The 20,459-nt window shown below is 38.7% G+C and overlaps 1 protein-coding gene across 1 annotated transcript in view; it reads left to right on the forward strand.

Annotated features, from left to right (window-relative positions):
* The first annotated feature begins 425 nt into the window (after positions 1-425).
* Positions 426-20,459, forward strand: part of LOC124616101 (UDP-glucosyltransferase 2-like) — a 111,651-nt gene continuing 91,617 nt past the window's right edge. Inside the window, exons 1-2 of the mRNA XM_047144361.1 lie at positions 426-470; positions 7,792-7,958. Of these exons, the coding sequence (XP_047000317.1) occupies positions 7,869-7,958 (90 nt within the window). The 5' untranslated portion in view covers positions 426-470; positions 7,792-7,868. The remainder of the gene's footprint in view (positions 471-7,791; positions 7,959-20,459) is intronic.

Here is a 20,459-nt window from a genome sequence, read left to right on the forward strand (position 1 = left end):
CCCTTTCCCCCTTTCCCTCTCCCCTTAGCTTCTTCATTGCTTGCTCCATGTACAGATTAAACAACACGGGGATTGACTGAACCGATATTCCCTTCTCTACTACCGCTTCCCTTTCATGTGCTACGACTCTTAAAACTGCAGCCTGCTTTGTCTTGTAGATGCTCTATGACTCCCTGTATTTCATCCCTGGTAACTTCAGGTGATTAATTTGTCTCACCTCAATTGGCTGAGCACACAGAACTGAACACGTCCCGTTTTCCTTCTACGGACGCACGCACGTTCCTTCACCCCTCTAACTACGCAGACATAAAAACCTGTTCCCGGCCCTGACAAGCGCCACCGGTCGTGGTCGCCCAGATAGCGCAGCCCCGCCGCCGACGATCGCGCCCACTGTGCAGACAGGGGGCCCCTCACTGCCTCACTCCGCCGGCTCCCGCCGCCCACGAGCCTGCTCCCGCTGTCCACTCACCGTGAGTACTGCGTTCCAAGTCCTTCCCCGTCACTTCCAGTCACTTCAACTAGTTATGGGACTTTTATAGAGTCCCAGGTTCTTAGAGCACTCCGGACAGTTTACTTGAGGTTCCACTACACTGCATAGTTATACGATTAATACGACGTCACTACTTGGATTACGCTGCAGTGTCAGCATAGTAGCTATCCTTGTCTGCGAGTGCTGAAATCGCAGCATGATCATAAATATCTGCACACCAATGTGTAATGCGGGAGTCACCACTACACGTCACGGGAGCCGGACCCGCCAGTATTAAAGGAGGCGGGCAGTACTGGGTTGTTAGTGGAGCAACTGCAGCTCCAGAACGGGTCTGTCAAGAGATCTTATCGACTTCAAATGTGGACTAGGAATTCGGTGTCAGGCGAGTAACAGCTCCACCAGGGGCATCTCAACTCTTCTAAAGCTACCGAAGTCCACTCTTGGCGATACTGTTGTGAACTGGAAAAGCGTTTGAACAACCATCGTTCTGCCACCACCAGGCAGATCTCATGTACCGATGAGCAGAAACCGTAGAGGAAAGGGGAAGCTGGCTAAAAAGAAATCTCATGAAATCAACAGAAAGATAATGTACATTCTTCGGGGCCTCCAGCGTGAAATGTGTAGCTGGTGGCTTTACACATATATGAATCCAGGTCCGCTGCTTCAGTCGTATTTCCTTATTACAATTGGCCTATTATGCCAACAGCTACCACCGTCAGTATATAGAATTGTATCATTAGTCCCTTCACATTTTTTAGTTATGTGTTATAGCTATGTATTGTGTGTATACGTTTGCTTTCATCTAATTATTCTGGACTTCCATTTCACATCGGTGGGCGTTGTCGCTTGTTAAATTGCTATGATTTGGTGATCTATGTTTTTGACAACTTGTTTGTCATTTTTCACATCAATGGATGCTGTCAAAAGTACTTTACTTTATAGTTATATGTTAACAAATTCCTGACAGCTGAACAAGAGATGATATTGTTTCACAAATTTGCTTTATATAGGCAAAGAACTAAGTTGGTTAATCGTTTAATTTTTGCTGCTAAATTTGTCTTTGACTATGAAGTGTCCGTCTTTATCCTACTTTAAGATTTTAATAAAATATTCTATAGAGTTGTTACTTTTAAAATTTGTTTCTCGTTTTAGTACAGTCTATAGTTACTTCTTTAAGAACGTTCACCATTAATCCCTTCCGTACTACGTAGAGGATTTTCGTCGCTTGTTCTATACGTTCAGCTTTGTGGTTCTCAGTCTGTAATGAGAAGGAAAAAATGGATACATTACGCTCGTAATTTCTCACGCACTCTCAATATCTAATGTCAATATTTCCTCCTGTTCGACATATGTAACTATTTTTTACAAATTTTACATTCGATTTTATAGATGTATGGGTTGTTGTGAACTCGTAATTGCGTTTTCCCTAAATGGATTCATTGTAATTTTTAGCTGGTTGGTTAAGAGAGTTTTGCTGTTGTATTGTTTAGTAATGCATTCAATATATTAGATATGTTTCCTAGATATATAATTTTATGTGTGGGGTTTCCGTTTCGTTGGTGATTCTCTTACAAATTTTATGTTGTTATGGATTTCGTTGTGTGTGGTTTAGTGTTATTTCATAGATTTGAACTACTGTGTTTGTTGTGAAATCGTTCTGTCAGGCAACATATTGGAGTACAGCAATTTCTTTGTGTATGGTTGATTTTTTGGCGGTAAATTGATCATTCTATTAATCATTGTGTGGAAATATGCATATTTATGCGCCTTATGACGACAGGATTTTGCATCTACTAATAGATAGTATCTTCTGCTCTCAAAATCCTTCATCAATAGTATCTTATGCTCCTGTTCTTCATTCGTAGTTCCAAGATCGGATTCCATATCTTCAGGTAGACGTGACAAAGCATCCGCTATTTGGTTGTGCTTCCCTTGAACATATACTACTGTCAAGTTATACTCTTGAAGTGCTAAGGTCCATCGAGAGAGTCTCGCATGAAGTAACTTGCACTGTTGAAGAAAGGACAACGCTTGGTGGTCGCAGTAAACAGCCGTCCGCCCTCTGTTGATGCTACTGGAATTTACGGAATGCCTGCACCACCGCTGGTGCTCCTAATTCCGTTGTAGTGTACGATCTCTCCCAACACGATGAAACTCTACTCGCAAACGCGACGGGGCAAGAGGTTGGTTGTCCATCAATATTCTTGATACTGAACAAGCACGCTCCCAGTCCAGTGGTGGACGAGTCAGACAACAATCCGAATTCAAGGTTCATACCAGGACGATGCAGTAGTCTTGCATTTACAAGAGCATTCTTGGCATTCTAAAAAGCAGTTTGACATTCTTGCGTCCATCTCCACGGTCCATTCTTCTTCAATAACTGATGCAGCACCTCCGCATTCATAGACTGATCTTCAATGAAACGGCGAAAGAATGACGTCAGACCGAGATAAGATTTCAGCTGTTTCATACTGCATGGAGCCGGAAAATTCTTTATTGCACTGATCTTAGCTGCGTCGGGTAATATTTCTTTGTCGTCAACCATGTGTCCGAGGAACTTGACCCAATCGAGTGCGAAGAGAGTTTATTGTAGGTTCGCAGTGGTTCTTGAGCTTTCAAAAGTTGGATAAGTGTTCTGTGTGGTCTTCCCATGACGATGTAGCTATTAAAATATCATCACTTCCAGTTCCGGACCTAAAACAGCAGCTAATGATTGAATAAATACGCCGGAGCTGACATCCCGTCCAAAAGGTAAAACTTTGAATTGACAGCTTCGTCCAGCATATACGAATGCAGTATATTGTCTTGAATCGGGATTTAGTTTGAGCTGACAATTGGACATTTGGAGATCAATGATGGTGAAGAACCTTTTCCTGTCAAACTTCTGAATGAGTTCGTCAGTGTTTTCCGAATGGGTCCTAACTACTAATAATAAAAGGCAATAAAAGCTGGTAATAAGTTGAAGTAGACGACATTACAAATCTATATTGGATAGAGTGATAACTTATCCAATCAATCACGTGAAAGAGTATCTAGAAAATGATAGTCCTTAAATAATTCAGTTCAAATAATATAGACATAATATTCAATTGCAACCAGGATCACGTAAATCTGCGTAATCACAATGGTAGAGACTTCCCTGAAATTGATAAATCATTTCTAGTTGTCAAAATAACAAAGTCCTGTGCTTTTAACTAGGCACAAATAGCCCCGGGACAGCAGGAATTCACGTCAAAGTTCCCTGAACCAATTCTTATGGTGATCGCTCACAGGTACAGTTCGTACCAACTCAATGAGTCAAAGTCCCACTTCCATTAGAAATCCATTAAATATGTAAAGTATTCGCGACCTCTAGCTCAGTTTCCATCACTCACTCCTTTGCAATATCAACTCTCTCCTCTGTCACGTCTCCAAACGAAGCTCATCCTATAACCTCTCAACACCGTTTCAACACTCTATTTATTACAGAAAACCCATCTTGCTCCCAAGAGCCATTCCTAGAATCCTAATGTCCCAGAGCCACACCGATCGAGCCAATAACAAACATTCGCTCCCCTTCAAATAGCATGATCTGCTAAAAGCCGTCATGGACTGTGCGGCTGGTCCTGGCGGAGGTTCGAGTCCTCCCTCGGGCATGGATGTGTGTGTTTGTCCTTAGGATATTTTAGGTTAAGTAGTGTGTAAGCTTAGGGACTGATGATCTTAGCAGTTCAGTCCCATAAGATTTCAAACACATTTTTTATAGACAAGAGTACACATATAACCAAAACACATCTATTATTCACGGTGTAAGGAAAAGACTATAGTAAGAAGACTGAGTGTCACAGAGCCAGACTGGTTGCAGTTGCTTGCCTGTATTCCGTAGAGTTGACTGCAGTTTTCATTAATGGTATCAGTGAGCATATAGATTGGCCTCTCTGCATACAGTTGGCCGCACAACTCGTCCAGTAAATATGCATACAACAGAAGAAATACACAAAATGTTACAGTACAGATCACATAAATACAATACATACATTCATATTATCAAGGATATCCTGATAAGTTGGTCGCCAATTTTTCTCCCTGGGCCACTAGAACAAATATTAAGCATTCCTGATAAGAGTAAATGGAAAAGACAGGCAGCCTCGAAATTTTCCGCTGAAAAATTAATTGTAACTACTGTTCTCTACTGGTCCTCTTTCCTTCCTAGTATTAAATGATTTAAATAAATCTGTCCTTTGTCGTTACGTTTTAGTGTGAAAATTGAAATTGACCTTTTCATGAAAAATAAAATATTTAATGCTGAGGATCTTAATTACTGTCTTCTTGGCTGAAAAAGAGAAAATTATCAATCTGTTCAGCAATGCGTGGCGTCTCCGGTGCAACCGAGCGCACTCAAGGTTAAAGTTTTTCTTAACAGTCGGCGTAAGAAACAGCTTTTCAAGATCTGCGTCGTAATGTAGCTCTGAAAAATTCTTGACGTTGTTATTGAAGAGCAATTCAGACAGATACCATTCTGAACAAATATGATTCTGTCGGTAGGGCAAGTTCCACAATTTTTCGCTTTTCACAAAAGAGAATCTGTTCATACCAAAAGACCGTGATATTAAACAGGGGTTGCACAGTACTACCTAGCATTCAAAATCCTAAGTCTGCTACTTGCTTGCACTTTATATCGTAATTATTAGGAGAGGAAAGATGAGCATAATATTCACTTTTAAACTCAGAAAAATTTTACCTTTTAAGATAACAATTATTATTTCATAAAACGTTCTTCTCAATGCACAGCTACCACGAGATTCATTTTCTTACAAAAGCGAATACTGACAAAAATTAATATTATCTTATATCGCGCAGCAATGGCGGCTGTCCTTTCCTTTTTAACAAATAGAAGTACACCTCCTTTTAAAATACTGTCTTCTGTAGTCAGGTCTCAGCTTAGAGAAGAAAATCTTTAGTAAAATCACGGAATACACAAATGTGTTAAAAACCACGGAACGCTAACAAGCCAACGCTATTATTTACAATGCTGCGTTCTCGCTAGCGAAAGCGATAATTCATTTTATGAACTGATACTATAGTCTTTGTTTGCTCGTCTAACTCTTCCATAACTTCCTTCGCCTCCTCAATAATACGAGCAAAATAGCCATCAGCATTAGCCCTCATGCCGTCGTACACCCTGAGCGTCGAATCTAATTTTGCTTTTGCCACCGTGACGTCCAAATGTTCAAATGTGTGTGAAATCTTATGGGACTTGAGTGCTAAGGTCATCTGTCCCTAAGCTTACACACTACTTAACCAAAATTATCCTAAGAACAAACACACACACCCATGCCCGAGGGAGGACTCGAACCTCCGCCGGGACCAGCCGCACAGTCCATGACTGCAGCGCCTTACACCACTCGGCTAATACAGCGCGGCCGTGACGTCCAAGCAATGGTCTTGTAAAATTTTGCTGACTGGATGTGTTATAAAGCCACTCATTGTAAACGCACCTCGTTTGACAATATGACTGCAGCGAGTGTTTTAGGTGGCTCTTCAGAGTTGCGAAAAGCTTGCTGGACGCTGTAAAGTACGATACTACTTCTCCAGCAGTACCAGGTGAGTTAGAACTTTGCAACTGCGAGACACAGCGAGGTTGAGCTGATGACTTCGACACGGTGCTACTTGCGCGTTGATGGTTTTCTTTTTTGTTGTAGCCACAGCTCCTTTCAATTCTCACATATTAACTGAGCAACCATCACAGCCTATACCCACACAGGGGTCCAGTGACACTGAAAGGCTTTCCATTCTCCTTAGAATCGTAGTACCTAATACTTCACCAGTAACGCTACGCTCTTCATCTTGACTCTCCTGAGGTTCATCGTCAATGTTTCCACTACAGTTATACTCTTTATGGGTGTCAACGAAACCCAAAAAATTTTCTTGTAATTTGCCGTGACCATCAACAGCTAAACTCAGTTGGGCGATGTGCTCTATTTCCGTAGTCTCATCGAAGATTATGCTGTAATAATATCTTTCATTTCCTCCAGTATTCTCGATAACATCACTGTTTGACAGTATAATTAGGTTCGTTACACGTTGTTTTACTTATATAAGTGGCGTTCGCTTTAGTGGTCTCAAGGTGATGTTTTAGTTTCGATCTCCAGCGTCAGTTCTAAATCTTAGAAGAACTCTGAAGTTTCCTCGTTACTCACTATACATTCACGATCATTTTCATTTTCTAATAGACTCCCATCATCTCTATGCCTCCGCAGAGGAATATTTTGCTTTCCATGAAGTATGATTGGTTTTATTATAGGTACAAGACGATCTCTGTTTTCCTTATGCTTTCCGTTCACTGTCTTGACAGTTGATTTACGACCTCAAGTTCGCGGTTGTCTCCTGTCGCCAAAAATAATTTTGCATCTGTTGACGCTTCTACGAGGTACTTGAGCTGGAAGTGGGTCTTTACCAGTAAGTCTGGCAAACTTTGTTAGTGGTTCAGTCACAGGTTTCTTGGCGACAACAGATTTCCTCCAACTGTTTTATTATTCACAAAAATTGAACAGTTAGTGCAAAGAAGTACCTGTTTAACTTGTGAGAACACTAGCCATGGATACAGTTCAAAGTGATTATGGTGCACTTGTCTGCGTTCAACCCGTCCTCTCTTGTTGTGCTCGGAAATAGGAAAGATATAACCTTTTTCAGGTTTCCTGTTTTATACCACCACTAATATTTCCTGACGCTAATATATCCAAATAATTGCCAATATCCGTGAGATTAAAGGAATTAGTCGATGAACATTGTTGTGGATGTTTCGACGAAGTGCTAGGTTCTGCCTGTACATCTGGTGGTGTTCTTGCGGCTAAATGGTGACCGGAATCTTCAGATATTTCTACTTTTCTTTTTCTTATTGCATAACGATTCATTTCATTATATTGTTACGACGTAGGTAAATTAGATGCAAGTTATTCTCGAATAAACACTTTATTCGCACTGAAAAATGCAACAATAGCACACTTAGCACTAAAACACACACGGTCATATTCCGCGTATTTCTAACATCGCTAAGCACAACACTGACTGAAGTCCGTGGTAATAGCCAATAGTTGCAGTTGTTTATCTTTTATCACTTCCAAGTTATCGCGACGATTGTAGCTTTCTAACTGACTACCTGGCAGCGACTCTGCTTCCCTTGTACAAAGGGCGTTCAAAATGTTTTGCACAGTCGTCTCTGATTTTTTATTTTTTGCAGGAGGAGAATGAAATTTTTTGTGAACATACTTGGAACATTCAGCTATAAGTTGGTGTATAAAAGTATTTTCTTTTACTTACAGGTGAGCCATAATGGACCGTGTAGTAGATGTCAGCTTGCGATAACGGTCGGTGATGGAGTTCCTCTTCAAGACCGGTAATGACTCTGCCACCGATTCAGAGGAAGTTGCTTCCTGTTTATGGGGAGGACCCAGTGGATCGCAGTTGTGGTTGCAGAGGTTTAAAGAAGGTGATTTCTCTCTACTGGACAATTCACGATGCGGTAGACCATCGACGGCAGTGAGAGATGTGAATAAGGAGACCATTGATCAGATCATCCAAAATGACAGATGCGTGATGACACGATCGCTTGCTGAAATGATTCGTTTGTCACTGGGTAGTGTGGTGTCACTGGTATAGTCAGTAGGGTACAGAAAAATTTGTGCAGGTTAGGTGCCTAGATTATTGAAAAGAGAAATGAAAACGATGAGGAAGAATGCGTGCGATGGTCTTATAAGGACCTTTACTGAAGAGTGGAAACAGTGTTTTGACGGCGTCATTGCCCAGGATGGAACATGTTTTTTTTTTTTTTTTTCGAACAGGAGAGCAAAACCCAATCCATGTAGTGGCGTCATACGGATTCCCTCGGAAGAAGAAACCAAGACTTTCACGAACAGCAGGCCGAAAGCTGATGGCCTTCTTCCTCTGGGATCAGTGTGGCGGTATTTTCATTGACTTTTTGGAACCTGGCTCCACAGTTATCTGGGACCATTACTGTCAGTCTTTGGACAAGCTGCGACGTGCCATCAAGACCCACAGACCACAGCTTCAGGGTCACCTCATCAGAATACACCATGACAATACCAAATCCCATGAAGTATTAATGACGCAGGAGAAAATCAGGAAAATGGGTTGGAAAATTGTTCCTCATCCTCCCTACATTCCGGACTTGGTTCAAATGGCTCTGAGCACTATGGGACTTAACTTCTGAGGTCATTAGAGCCCTAGAACATAGAACTACTTAAACCTAACTAACCTAAGGACATCACAAACATCCATGCCCGAGGCAGGATTCGAACCTGCGACCGTAGCGGTCGCGCGGTTCCAGACTGTAGGGCCTAGAACCTCTCGGCCACCCCGGCCGGCTTCCGGACTTGGCTCCATCTGATTTTTACCTCTTTGGTCGTCTGAAGGCCCACCTGCGCGATAAATCATTTGATATTGAGAAAGACCTTATTTCTTGTGTCAAGCGATGGTGTAAAAGTCAATCCCCAGAATTTTACCAAAGTGCATTTGCATCATGGAAAGAACGTTGGGCCAGGTGCGTCACAGCTGATGGAGGCTACATTGAGGACGCTCAACGTATAGCTAAATGTTCCAAGTATGTTCACAAAATATTTCATTCTCCTCCTGCAAAAAATAAAAAAAATAGAGACGTCTGTGCAAAAGTTTCTGAACGCCCTTTGTATATACCAGGTGATCAAAAAGTCAGTATAAATTTGAAAGCTGAATAAATCACGGAATTATGTAGATAGAGAGGTACAAATTGACACACATGCTTGGAATGGCATGGGGTTTTATTAGAACCAAAAAAATACAAAAGTTCAAAAAATGTCCGACAGATGGCGCTTCATCTGATCAGAATAGCAATAATTAGCATAACAAAGTAAGACAAAGCAAAGATGATGTTCTTTACAGGAAATGTTCAATATGTCCACCATCATTTCTCAACAATAGCTGTAGTCGAGGAATAATGTTATGAACAGCACTGTAAAGCATGTCCGGAGTTATGGTGAGGCATTGGCGTCGGATGTTGTCTTTCAGCATCCCTAGAGATGTCGGTCGATCGCGATACACTTGCGACTTCAAGTAACCCCAAAGCCAATAATCGCACGGTCTGAGGTCTGGGGACCTGGGAGGCCGAGCATGACGAAAGTGGCGGCTGAGCACACGATCATCACCAAACGACGCGCGCACGAGATCTTTCATGCGTCTAGCAATATGTGGTGGTTCTAATAAAACCCCATGTCATTCCAAGCATGTGTGTCAGTTTTTACCTCTCTATCTATATTATTCCGTGGTTTATCAAGTTTTCAAATTTACACTGACTTTTTGATCACCCGGTATGTCTCGGTACTTTCGAGAACATTCGCTTCCAGAATGCTGCCATGCAGTCTTTTATGGAGTGTGAGTAAATACCTACTGTGAAAGCGACAAGCCAATATGTACCTTACGACGTTTTAATACAAGAGCGAGTTTCCACTGAGGACGTCATTCGGCAATTTAAATGTATGGAACTTTTATTGTCGATTCCGTTCCTTTCTACTGCATTCGACAGAGGGCATCAATAGTAACGTTGCGTTTTTAGGAATCTTCTCGAGAGTCACTATTACCGGAGATATACGCATCAATGGTTTCCCATACCTAAGTCGTATTACGAATTAGGTATGGCTAAGTATTGTTACATTATTAGTAAAAATATTGTTACAAGTCCGTAACAATATTTTTACTGAGAAATTACTGCGAATTACTGTTATTAATACTTCACAATCAACTGATCAATCACACTCTTGACTACACTACACACTTGCACTTGCTACAATTAGAAGATTTTACTTATTTATTCTTCAGTCTTAATATTTCTGCTTCTGAATGTAAGCCAGCTTCCTACGGCGAATAGTCCGTATTTAGTAACACTACGTATCGAAGGTTCTCTGTACAAGAAAACAGCAGAATATTCGCGATTTTTGTCGAACAAACGCCAGAATAATAACGTATTAATATCACTAGAATGGCCGCGACTTTTATCGTAGGTACGTGTTAGCTATCTATGTGCCAGACAGAAACGCAGAAAATACGATGACGCGGACGTTCGTGCTACATAGGAAAGTACAACTACTCGATAACTCGATCCAGTCGAGTCGACTGAATAAAGAGACGAACGAATGGTGTGTGGACTGATTGGCGGGGGCGGCGCGGGTGGCGTAGCAGGTGGTTCCGCAAGGGGGGTCACGCCTCCCCCCTCCCCCGCCCCCCCCCCCCCCCCGCCCCACACGTCTATCCGCCACTGCATAGTGTGAATAATTGTTTCGCTTTTAAACGTCCATCGACAGCAGAAAATGTTTTGACGTTTGAGAGACCAGTAATTGGGTATCTCCCGATGTTGACGACTTACCTCGTTGTTCTCTCGCAGACCCTATATCGTGCGTAAGCAATGTCCTCCTTCCTGTTTTCGACGTGCTCAGCCATCGAAGCGTTACGAAGATAACGGGTTGCGTTGTTTACTGTGTCATATCTCAGTACACGTCAGCATAGCGCATTTACAATGAGAAATTACGTCACTTTCGCCTGACGTCAGCTGAGATAGGGCAGAACGAAGTTTCCATAAATGTAGCGTTAAAATTCACCACTTTCGCTGCTCTGAACTTCCGTGCATTTTACGACCAACATTCACATACTCCATTTCTTATTTGTTTTAGACACAATTACGGAACAGTGATCGTTAATGTGTGTTAAATTGGAAAAAAGCGTGTAATGTGTCACTCACTTTTCTCTGGGCATGGAAGGTCAATTTTTCAAAAAATTTACTATGACAAACGTACAGGGAAGTTCGTATTAATCTGAGAGTAAAATGTGGACATTGGTGTATGGATAACACTAATAAGAATTATTTTAACATCAATGACTAAGTATGCCAACGGCCTTGCGCCAGTGATAGCACCTGTTCCCGTCAGATCACCGAAGTTACGCACTTTCGGACTGGGCTAGTGCTTGGATGGGTGACCATCCGGTCTGTGGAGCGCTGTTGGCAAGCAGGGTGCACTCGGCCCTTGTGACGCAAACTGAAGAGCTTCTTAATTGAGAAATAGCGACTATGGTCTCGTAAACTGACATACGGCCGGGAGAGCAGTGCTGACCACAAGGCCTTCCATATCCACATCCAGTGACGCCTGTGGGCTGAGAGTAACACAGTGGCCGGTCGGTACCGTTGGGCCTTCCCAGGACTGTTCGGTCGGACTTTAGTTTTAATGACTAAGAATGAAAAGCTGTTGCTGTTAGTGTTCAGTCTGAAGATTGTAGGCTACCACGTGCAAGTCCATTCATTTTCCTATAACTATTGCAGCCTACATCCATTTCTTAACCTTCGGTGCTTCGAGAGGTTACCAGATTGACTATTCCTTCATGCCCTAGCATGTGCATTATTGACTGAATTCTTTTTGTAGTTCAACTATTTATTTTTTTCCAACTCGGTACAACACCTCCTCATCAGATATTAGACCTACCACTTTAGCCTTCTCTAGCACCACATTTCAGAACCTTCTATTTGTTTCGTGTCTGAACTGTTTTTTGAACAAATTCTACTTGGGCGTACAAGAATATATTCCTTATAAATACTTAAAGACAAAAACTTCCTCATATTTAAACGTATTTAATGTAAAAGTAGATCCTCTTTTTCAGAAAAGCTTTTCTTAATATTACCAGCCCATATTTTAAATCCTCTCTACTTCGACCATTATCACTTATTTGCTGTCAAAATAGTAAAATTGCTCTAAACGCTTGAGTGATTCATCCCTAAAGCTAATTGCCTCAGCATTAATTCATCGGATTAGACTACATTTCACTAACCTTCTTTCAGTTTTCTTGGTGGGCATCTTCTAATCCCGTTCCTTTTCCCTGAACTTCATTTCCTTTCCAAAAATATCACTGGTTTCGGTTACCACTTGCTCAGTGTACACACTGAAGAACATGAGGGTAAGTTACAACCCGGTCTGACTCTCTTCTCGACTTTTGCCTCCCTTTCATATTCAGCGACTTCTACAGCCGCAGGCTGGTTTCTATGCAAGTTGCAGATAACCGTCACTTCCCTATATTTTATCCCTCCTACCTTCAGGAAGAACTCCAACAAGTATCGTTCAGTAAACATTGTCAAAAAATTTCCCTATATCTACAAATACTATAACTTATGTCTGCATTTTAGGAACCTATCTGTTAAGATGTGTCGTAGCGTCAGTATTGATTCTCATGTTCCTATGTTTCGCCAGAATCCAAACTAATGCTTCTCATCGTTGGCCTGTATTTATTTTCCTATTTTTCTGTAAACATTTCATGCCTTATTATGGAGCCATAACTTACTGGACTGATAGTTCAGTAATATTCACAGCTATCAACACCCTTTCCTGGCAATTTTAGTTATTTCATACCTCTTTATGTCGGAAGATGTTATACATGTCCCACATCTCGCACAAAAGATGGAATATTTTTGTCCCGACTGTGTCTCGTAACGATCTCAATATTTCTGAGGGAATATCTTCTGAGCCAGGGACATTGTTTGTGAAACATAAGATAAATTACCTGTGATTCGTGTCTAATACAATAGAAAGAAATGTGTAATATCCTTCACTTTCATCAATAGACAGGATGTCGTTTGCTTTAAAGAGTCAGTTCAACCATTCGGTTACAGCTTACACCTTTGACCACAGGGCTGATTTGTGCCAGGGAGAGAATAAATGATGTAATTATTTTATTTAAAAATTACTATGATTTTACTTTTATTTCCTGGGTTTGAGAATGGTCCAAATGGTTCAAATGGCTCTGAGCACTATGGGACTTAACAGTTATGGTCATGAGTCCCCTAGAACTAGAACTACTTAAACCTAACTAACCTAAGGACATCACACAACACCCAGTCATCACGAGGCAGAGAAGGTTTGAGAATCGTGGAGTTTAGTAAAGCATTGGTTTGTAATCACTTCTAGATTATGCAAATTACATTGTGACTCATCTATGTATGGCATCTCTGAAAACAAGCTGGCACATAACTGGACATATAATGTTAAACACGTTGGCGCCTGGTGTCAATTCCGTGCATAAATACCTGTGAAATTGTCTGCACCAAGAAGGATACACCAGAGAGGAATGAAATGCGTATTGCAGAGTGTCTAAATGAGGGGAGTGGAGTTACAGATCCATACATATCGAACTCTGAGAATTAGATTCTGCTTGCAGCCACTACATCCTGCGGCCAGGGCTTCAAATCTTTGTGTGGTGTGATCAGAGAGCACACAGGTACAACTCTGGAAAGTGATCGCCCATATTGTTCCCATAACAGTCTGAGGAGCATCAACAGCTACTTGAGGACTCTAATAAAGTAGTTTCTGGCGAACCATTTCCATGACATGGCCCATAAACGATATGTTACGCAAACATGCTTGCCAGGGAAGTGATGATTCTTCGTAAAAGTGTCGGACGTACGTCGCCATATGAGGACAGTAATACGTCAGCTGAAATATGGTGTGCAAAAGTACCTCAAGGACTGCTCAGTCATGAACCTTCCTCGCGTTTCGACTGCTGTTGACATCGTCCTGAATATGTAGGAGTTGAGATAACATATTGTATTCCAGAGCGCCTCAAACCAGCACAGTAATGTACACGGTTGTTCACTTGTATTCTTTATCAACGCTGCATGCAGCATTACATTCACCATGGGAGCTCTATATGTATCATAGGAACTGCATAGCTTTGATTATATAGTTGGTAAGTGTTTCTGTAGTGTTGGCAGAAGAGCCAACACCGTGTTGCTAGAGGAGGCCGAAATGCACGCTTTTAATTACACGCTGACTGGCGTGAGGTCTGGAACAGTTAAGGGAATTAATAGTAGCAAATAAAGTACGTAGTTGATATAATACTTAACTTTAATCCACAATTGGTGTACATCGCTCTTGACGGTACGTGTTATAATCTCAATATTGAATGCTATGGCGCCTTGCTAGGTCGTAGCAAATGACGTAGCTGAAGGCTATGCTAACTATCGTCTCGGCAAATGAGAGCGTAGTCGTCAGTGATCCATCTCTGGCTAAGTCGGCTGTACAACTGGAGCGAGTGCTAGGAAGTCTCTCTAGACCTGCCGTGTGGTGGCGCTCGGTCTGCAATCACTGACAGTGGCGACACGCGGGTCCGACGTATACTAACGGACCGCGGCCGATTTAAAGGCTACCACCTAGCAAGTGTGGTGTCTGGCGGTGACACCACAGTTTCCCAGCAGCACTGTCATATGCACAACTTGCAACCACATGCTCAGAAACATTGACGGTAATGTTGGAGCAGTACACCTCTGAGCCAGAAGTTCTCACACAGAACACAGTATGATATTGAACTGGAGGTAACTGAGGTAGCAGAAGTAAGTGGAGCTCCCCAGCATTTGCATTCCACAGGGAAGAAGGTTAGCAAGAAAAAGAGTGCTTTGTGGATGCTTTGTTTTTTGAGTAAGAGAATCGCTTCCGAAAATCTGGCTCATGAATTAATGGTGGATACATACTTATTCCACAATTTGGTAAAATGATTTGAGTGTTTCATAAAAACAATACATCGTACAATCTGCAAGGCCAATACCAATATGAAAAAATGTATACCAGTTACAACTGGATAGGCGACAACCCTTCGGAGTTTGGCTACTGGTGATTCATAGAGAAGTTTGGTGTACATCTTTACTAGGCGTTTGCAGTTTCCGTTGGAAGGACTATAGCTAGTCATTAAGGTAATCTCAAATAAGAATAAGTAGTAAACGGGTAGGTTGAGCGAACTAGGGGATTATTTAATACAAATATCCACCCAACATACAAAAATAAAAATAAAAATTTACTCAGATAATGAACTCCAGATTGTGAAATTCGCATCATTCCTTTATATTACTATCTTCGAAAAATTGGAAACCCCATTAAATTTTTAATCTATGTAAATATGAGTAATGTGAGTGATGAATTAAAATTAGTCATCTTTGTTAATAGAAATTATAAACCTAGAGAGAGGCTAGTTGAATGTAATATTTGCAAAAAATGTTTCAAACCATCTGTAATTATAGAAAATTTGAGAAGTCAGGATAATAATGACACTATTAATGTATTTATGCAAATTTATATATAAGAATACAAAATGAGAGTCAATAGTTATGCTGAAACTGATATAGAAATATGAGTGGATATAGGAAACTCAGATTCCCTCTTTTTTATGACTGTAACAAAGCAGCAAATTATAATTTACCAATCAATAAATTACCAAAAATAATACATAATTATTTCAAAGCCTATGCCTTATTATTAATAGTTCCTCAGTCAATAATTAGAGAATTAGAATATAGAGAATGCAGTAAAAATCAACTAATAAATGCACATCAATGGTACAACAAATACGATATGAATATTATTCTTTATTAAAAGATACACAAAAATTATTTTAATCTTATTAAATTATATTAAATAATAAATAATTTTTAATATCCACAAGGCAGTGTATCATAATTTTCTAGAACTACTGTTTTATCATACTGAAATGTGAACTCTTTCTTAGCCTGTTTGTTGACTAGATTTTTAATATCAACATCTCTAGTGATTTGATTGTATTCTAATTCTGTCTTTTCCTTTATTTCACTTTCGATTACTCTTATCAAAGATGTGTCATTCAGCTTTATAATATTCTTATAATTTAAGATGACTCCCTTTACTATTATCCGTGTTTTTTTACCATTTATCTCATCATAATAACTTTTTGGGCCAGTTGAAGCCCATTCTGTAACTCAGTTATTTCCTAACTCATCAGTTCATCTACCTAACTTACAATCTGTTTCCACAATATTTTCACCATTATCAAAGTATACTACACTATCCATTCCATAATATATAACAGATCCTCTTAGTTTATCTAACATATCACACAATTTAAGCTTTGTATTTGATGTAGTGAATGCAGCTATAAAAATATTTGTAGCTGTATTTTTTTCCTGATAATAATCCCTGAAACTGGCTTTATCTGAACTATATCATTTTTAATGAAATTATCTATATTATCTAATTGATCATCGAATGACATCTCATAAAATCGCTGTAAATTTGTTACGTATTCTTTTTGATTCCTACTTTGCCTTTGCCCATATTTCCCACATAATGAATTCAGACATATCTTAGCAACAGCTCATTTTCCTAGACTTTCCATTATTCTACTGGGATCTAAGTCAATATCTAATTTCTCTTTAACTTTTTCGATATACTCACTATCAGTTTCAAAATCATGTGGACTGGTTTCTAATTTTATTTTCATAAAATTTTTCACATAATTTTTAAACATGTTGCTTTTATTTCTAAAATCCCATTCTTCATAGACACCTGAAATTTTATATCCTTTTTCTACAGCTTTCTTCATCAGTTGTCCATATTCCAATAGAACTTCTTTCATCATCATTGTGAGTGCATTTATTTATTTTTTCTTGAGTATATATGACACAGAGAGGAAACAACAGCTTTCCATTTATGGTTACTCAAAAAACAGGATGATACAATCTTTTAGGTGGCACTACTTTACATTTTATTAAACCATACTAATTTTTACAATAATATCTTGGTCTATATATTTTTCTTGGGTGCCGTTCAGGATAAAAATCATAAAATTGCACAGTAGGATAAAGACTACAACGTCAATATATTTTATTTTGGTGTAACACCGTCTGCTTTAGCTCTTAATTTTACTGTATTTGTTTGACCACCATAAAAGGTATCTCTTGGATTCAGTGGTTCGAAAAGTTTTGGTAACTGTGTGTTTTAAGCATCTTATACTCTGGAGAGATAAGCCAGTCACTTTCCCAGATTTCCACTAAATTATATCCTTCATTTTGTATTTCTGCACATCTTGTTAAAGTCTTTTGATAAAGATCATCCATGGGTTTTTTATTTTTATTGCTAATCGTCTCACTTTTAAAACATTTTTTACAACCATGTCAAAATCAACCATGGTATTGATAAACAGTATTATTTTCTTCATGAAATCCATGTATGTTTGCCCTGGTTATTTTTACTCCTCCACCATTAAGACCATGCAAGATATTATGATTGTTGAAACCTGTTTAACCACCATATGGATTCTATACTATAATTTTCTTTTTGTGTTTATCCTATACAGTGATTGTATTTTCAGGTAATTATGAGATCTGTAAATAGCTATACAAACACCTGAAATTGTCAAACCATGGAATGGATCAATATTAGTTCTCTCTAGAAACTGTTTTCATAATTCTGAATAACCTATTCCCAATATATCTATTGCAGAATTACAGAACTCATTAATTTCTTTCTTCATATTGAATGCATAATTTTCTTTAACTCTGGACCTATGCCATTTCAGAAATTTTTCTATATCTTTCGGTTTCATAGTGTCTACACAATAATGTTGAGTACGTGGAATTGGTCATATGTAATTTTCATTTGCATGTGTATTCAATGAATGTGGAAAATATCTTTTCTTCAGTTCATTCAAATCAAATGTTTTTGGAAACTAATAAATGGATCTTGTTCAAAATTATTGCTGTCTATCATTTTTAGACCTAAGTGTTTTATCTCTAATAACATCAGCTTACTTCCTGTGTACATGGTATATGGTTTTATTGTATTTTCAACACAGTAAAAAATGTTCATATGTGTGTGAATTCCTAAGGAACCAAAATGCTGAGGTCATCGGTCTCTAGACATACACACTACTAACTTAAACTAACTTATACTAAGAACGAAACACACGCATGTGCACACATGCATGCGTACACACATACCCCCCCCCCCCCCCCCCCCACACACACACCTATGCTTGAGGGAGGACCTGAACCTCTGCCAGGAGGGGCCTCACATTCCCTGACATAGCGCCTCAAGCTGCATGGCCACTCTACATGGCTTCAGTACTTGACAATGAATTGTGAATCATATTTTTAGCATAGTGAGCTATGGAAGTGTAATACTTGTTTTTTCAGATTTACCCGTTTACAGAATTCACCACTTGTCTTAAATTTATATACAGTATTTCTTTTAAAATCGTAAACTATTATGAGATTTAGAATATGTATACCAGTCATAATCAAACCACATGTATCTTTCTGTATAGGTACAATTCAATCTCTTAGGGAATTCATCTTCACAGCACTCAAACTATTTACTGGCAACCATTTATTCACATTCCCAGCTTGGTAAACATAAAAGTCTTTAAATTCTCCATTAATATAACAACCACGCTTATTACAATTTCGACAACCTTGTACTATAAAATCCTCACCAAATTTTTTTCACAAATACCATCTTTCTGCAATCTGTTTTGCATGCAAAATACATGATTTTCAGTTTTTTACTAGTTGATTACAGTTGCTGCAAAGTTCGAAGTTATGTTCATGTTCTTTAGATCTCAGACAAATCTTTTTAATCCTTCACATTTATAAGTAGTATCACAACTTCTTAGTGAATTTTTAAGCATTCTTCATTGTAACTGTATCTATTGCAAGTTTTCATAGCATATCTTGTTTTCCACAGTTTCGTGTCCTGGGCCATTGCATGGTATACAGATTTTTCTCTCTATTTTGAAATTATGTTTTAATTGTTGTTATATGGCTTATTACATTTACCACAGACACATACTGATCCAAAGAAAGCCTTAATACGATTAATTACATCAAAATGGTTGACATCTTTATACTGACAAGTCTTTATTTTTTTCTAAGGCCATTATAGAAAGCTAATTGAAATTCTCAGCATGTGCAGTATTTAGTTCAATATCCAACAATTCTTCAAGATTATCTCCTTCTCTAATTTGTGTAGTTAGTTCTCAACCCAAAATATTATTTTCATAGTTTGTTAAAGTCACTATAATTGCTCTAGGACAACACAAATTATCACTACTATTAGTTCTTGTGCTACATCTTTTACTGTCTTCATCTTCAACTAGATTATTATTTTTTTACCTGCACCACCTCTGCCTCTAGGACTTGCTATCATTTGAATAATAAATGAAGTACCTGCTTTATCAATAGTCTCATCAGATGTTAATATATCTCTGATTTTGTCACACAAAACTTGAGCAGCTTCTCAAGTATTATTTGATGTCTTATATCCTGCAGAAATTGTGTAAGACATTTATGGATTTTCCAATGTTATATTCAGCTTATCTCCTTTTCTAAAATTAATTAAGTTTTTTGCTACTTCAACTATAGAATTGAGTGCTTGCATTATATAATTTTTTTTCACTAACAGTATTCAGTTTAGCAATATCAGCATCATAAAGACAATTTTATAATTAATAGCTTGAAATTTTTCATTAAATCTCGCTTTTATTTCTTTAACTTCAAAAAAATGCTTTTCTGATGGCTCAGTCTCTTTTCCTTGCTCGGATAGTTTGCTACCCAGTGGATAAATTTGATCTAGTCTCACTATTTTTTGTTCTCTTGGTAGTCGAGATTTTCCAGTAACTTCCTGAAATTTGTAACAATAATTTATATTAGGTACATGTTTTGTTCTTTACCTGGTCTTTCTGAATAATTCTGGAAAAAATTGAAACTCCTGTAGCCCAATAGTACTAACTAACTCTGATTTCTTTAATGATATACTCATTTGTATAATTTATATAATCATTTATATTCATTATTCTTTTAACTTTAAAAACATTATAACTTCTAATTACTTTAAAAATGATGTTCAATTCCTTACTAATATTTTTAATTATGTTAAATGTTTTTGAGTCTACTGATTATTGAAAAGTTTTGATAAATGAAATAAATTCATTATCAGTTTTTGGTTCTAATGATGGAATTCTTTTCGAACTCATTATTGGTCTTATTTCCAAAAATGTTCATTTATTTAGTCAAAATATCATTAAACTTATATTTTTCTGGCTGCATACCGAAGCTTACTTCAGCTGCTGGTGCAAATAGTTTAAAACAAACATGCATAAATGG

Source organism: Schistocerca americana, chromosome 5 (genome assembly GCF_021461395.2).
Source record: "Schistocerca americana isolate TAMUIC-IGC-003095 chromosome 5, iqSchAmer2.1, whole genome shotgun sequence".
Classification (NCBI taxonomy): domain Eukaryota; kingdom Metazoa; phylum Arthropoda; class Insecta; order Orthoptera; family Acrididae; genus Schistocerca; species Schistocerca americana.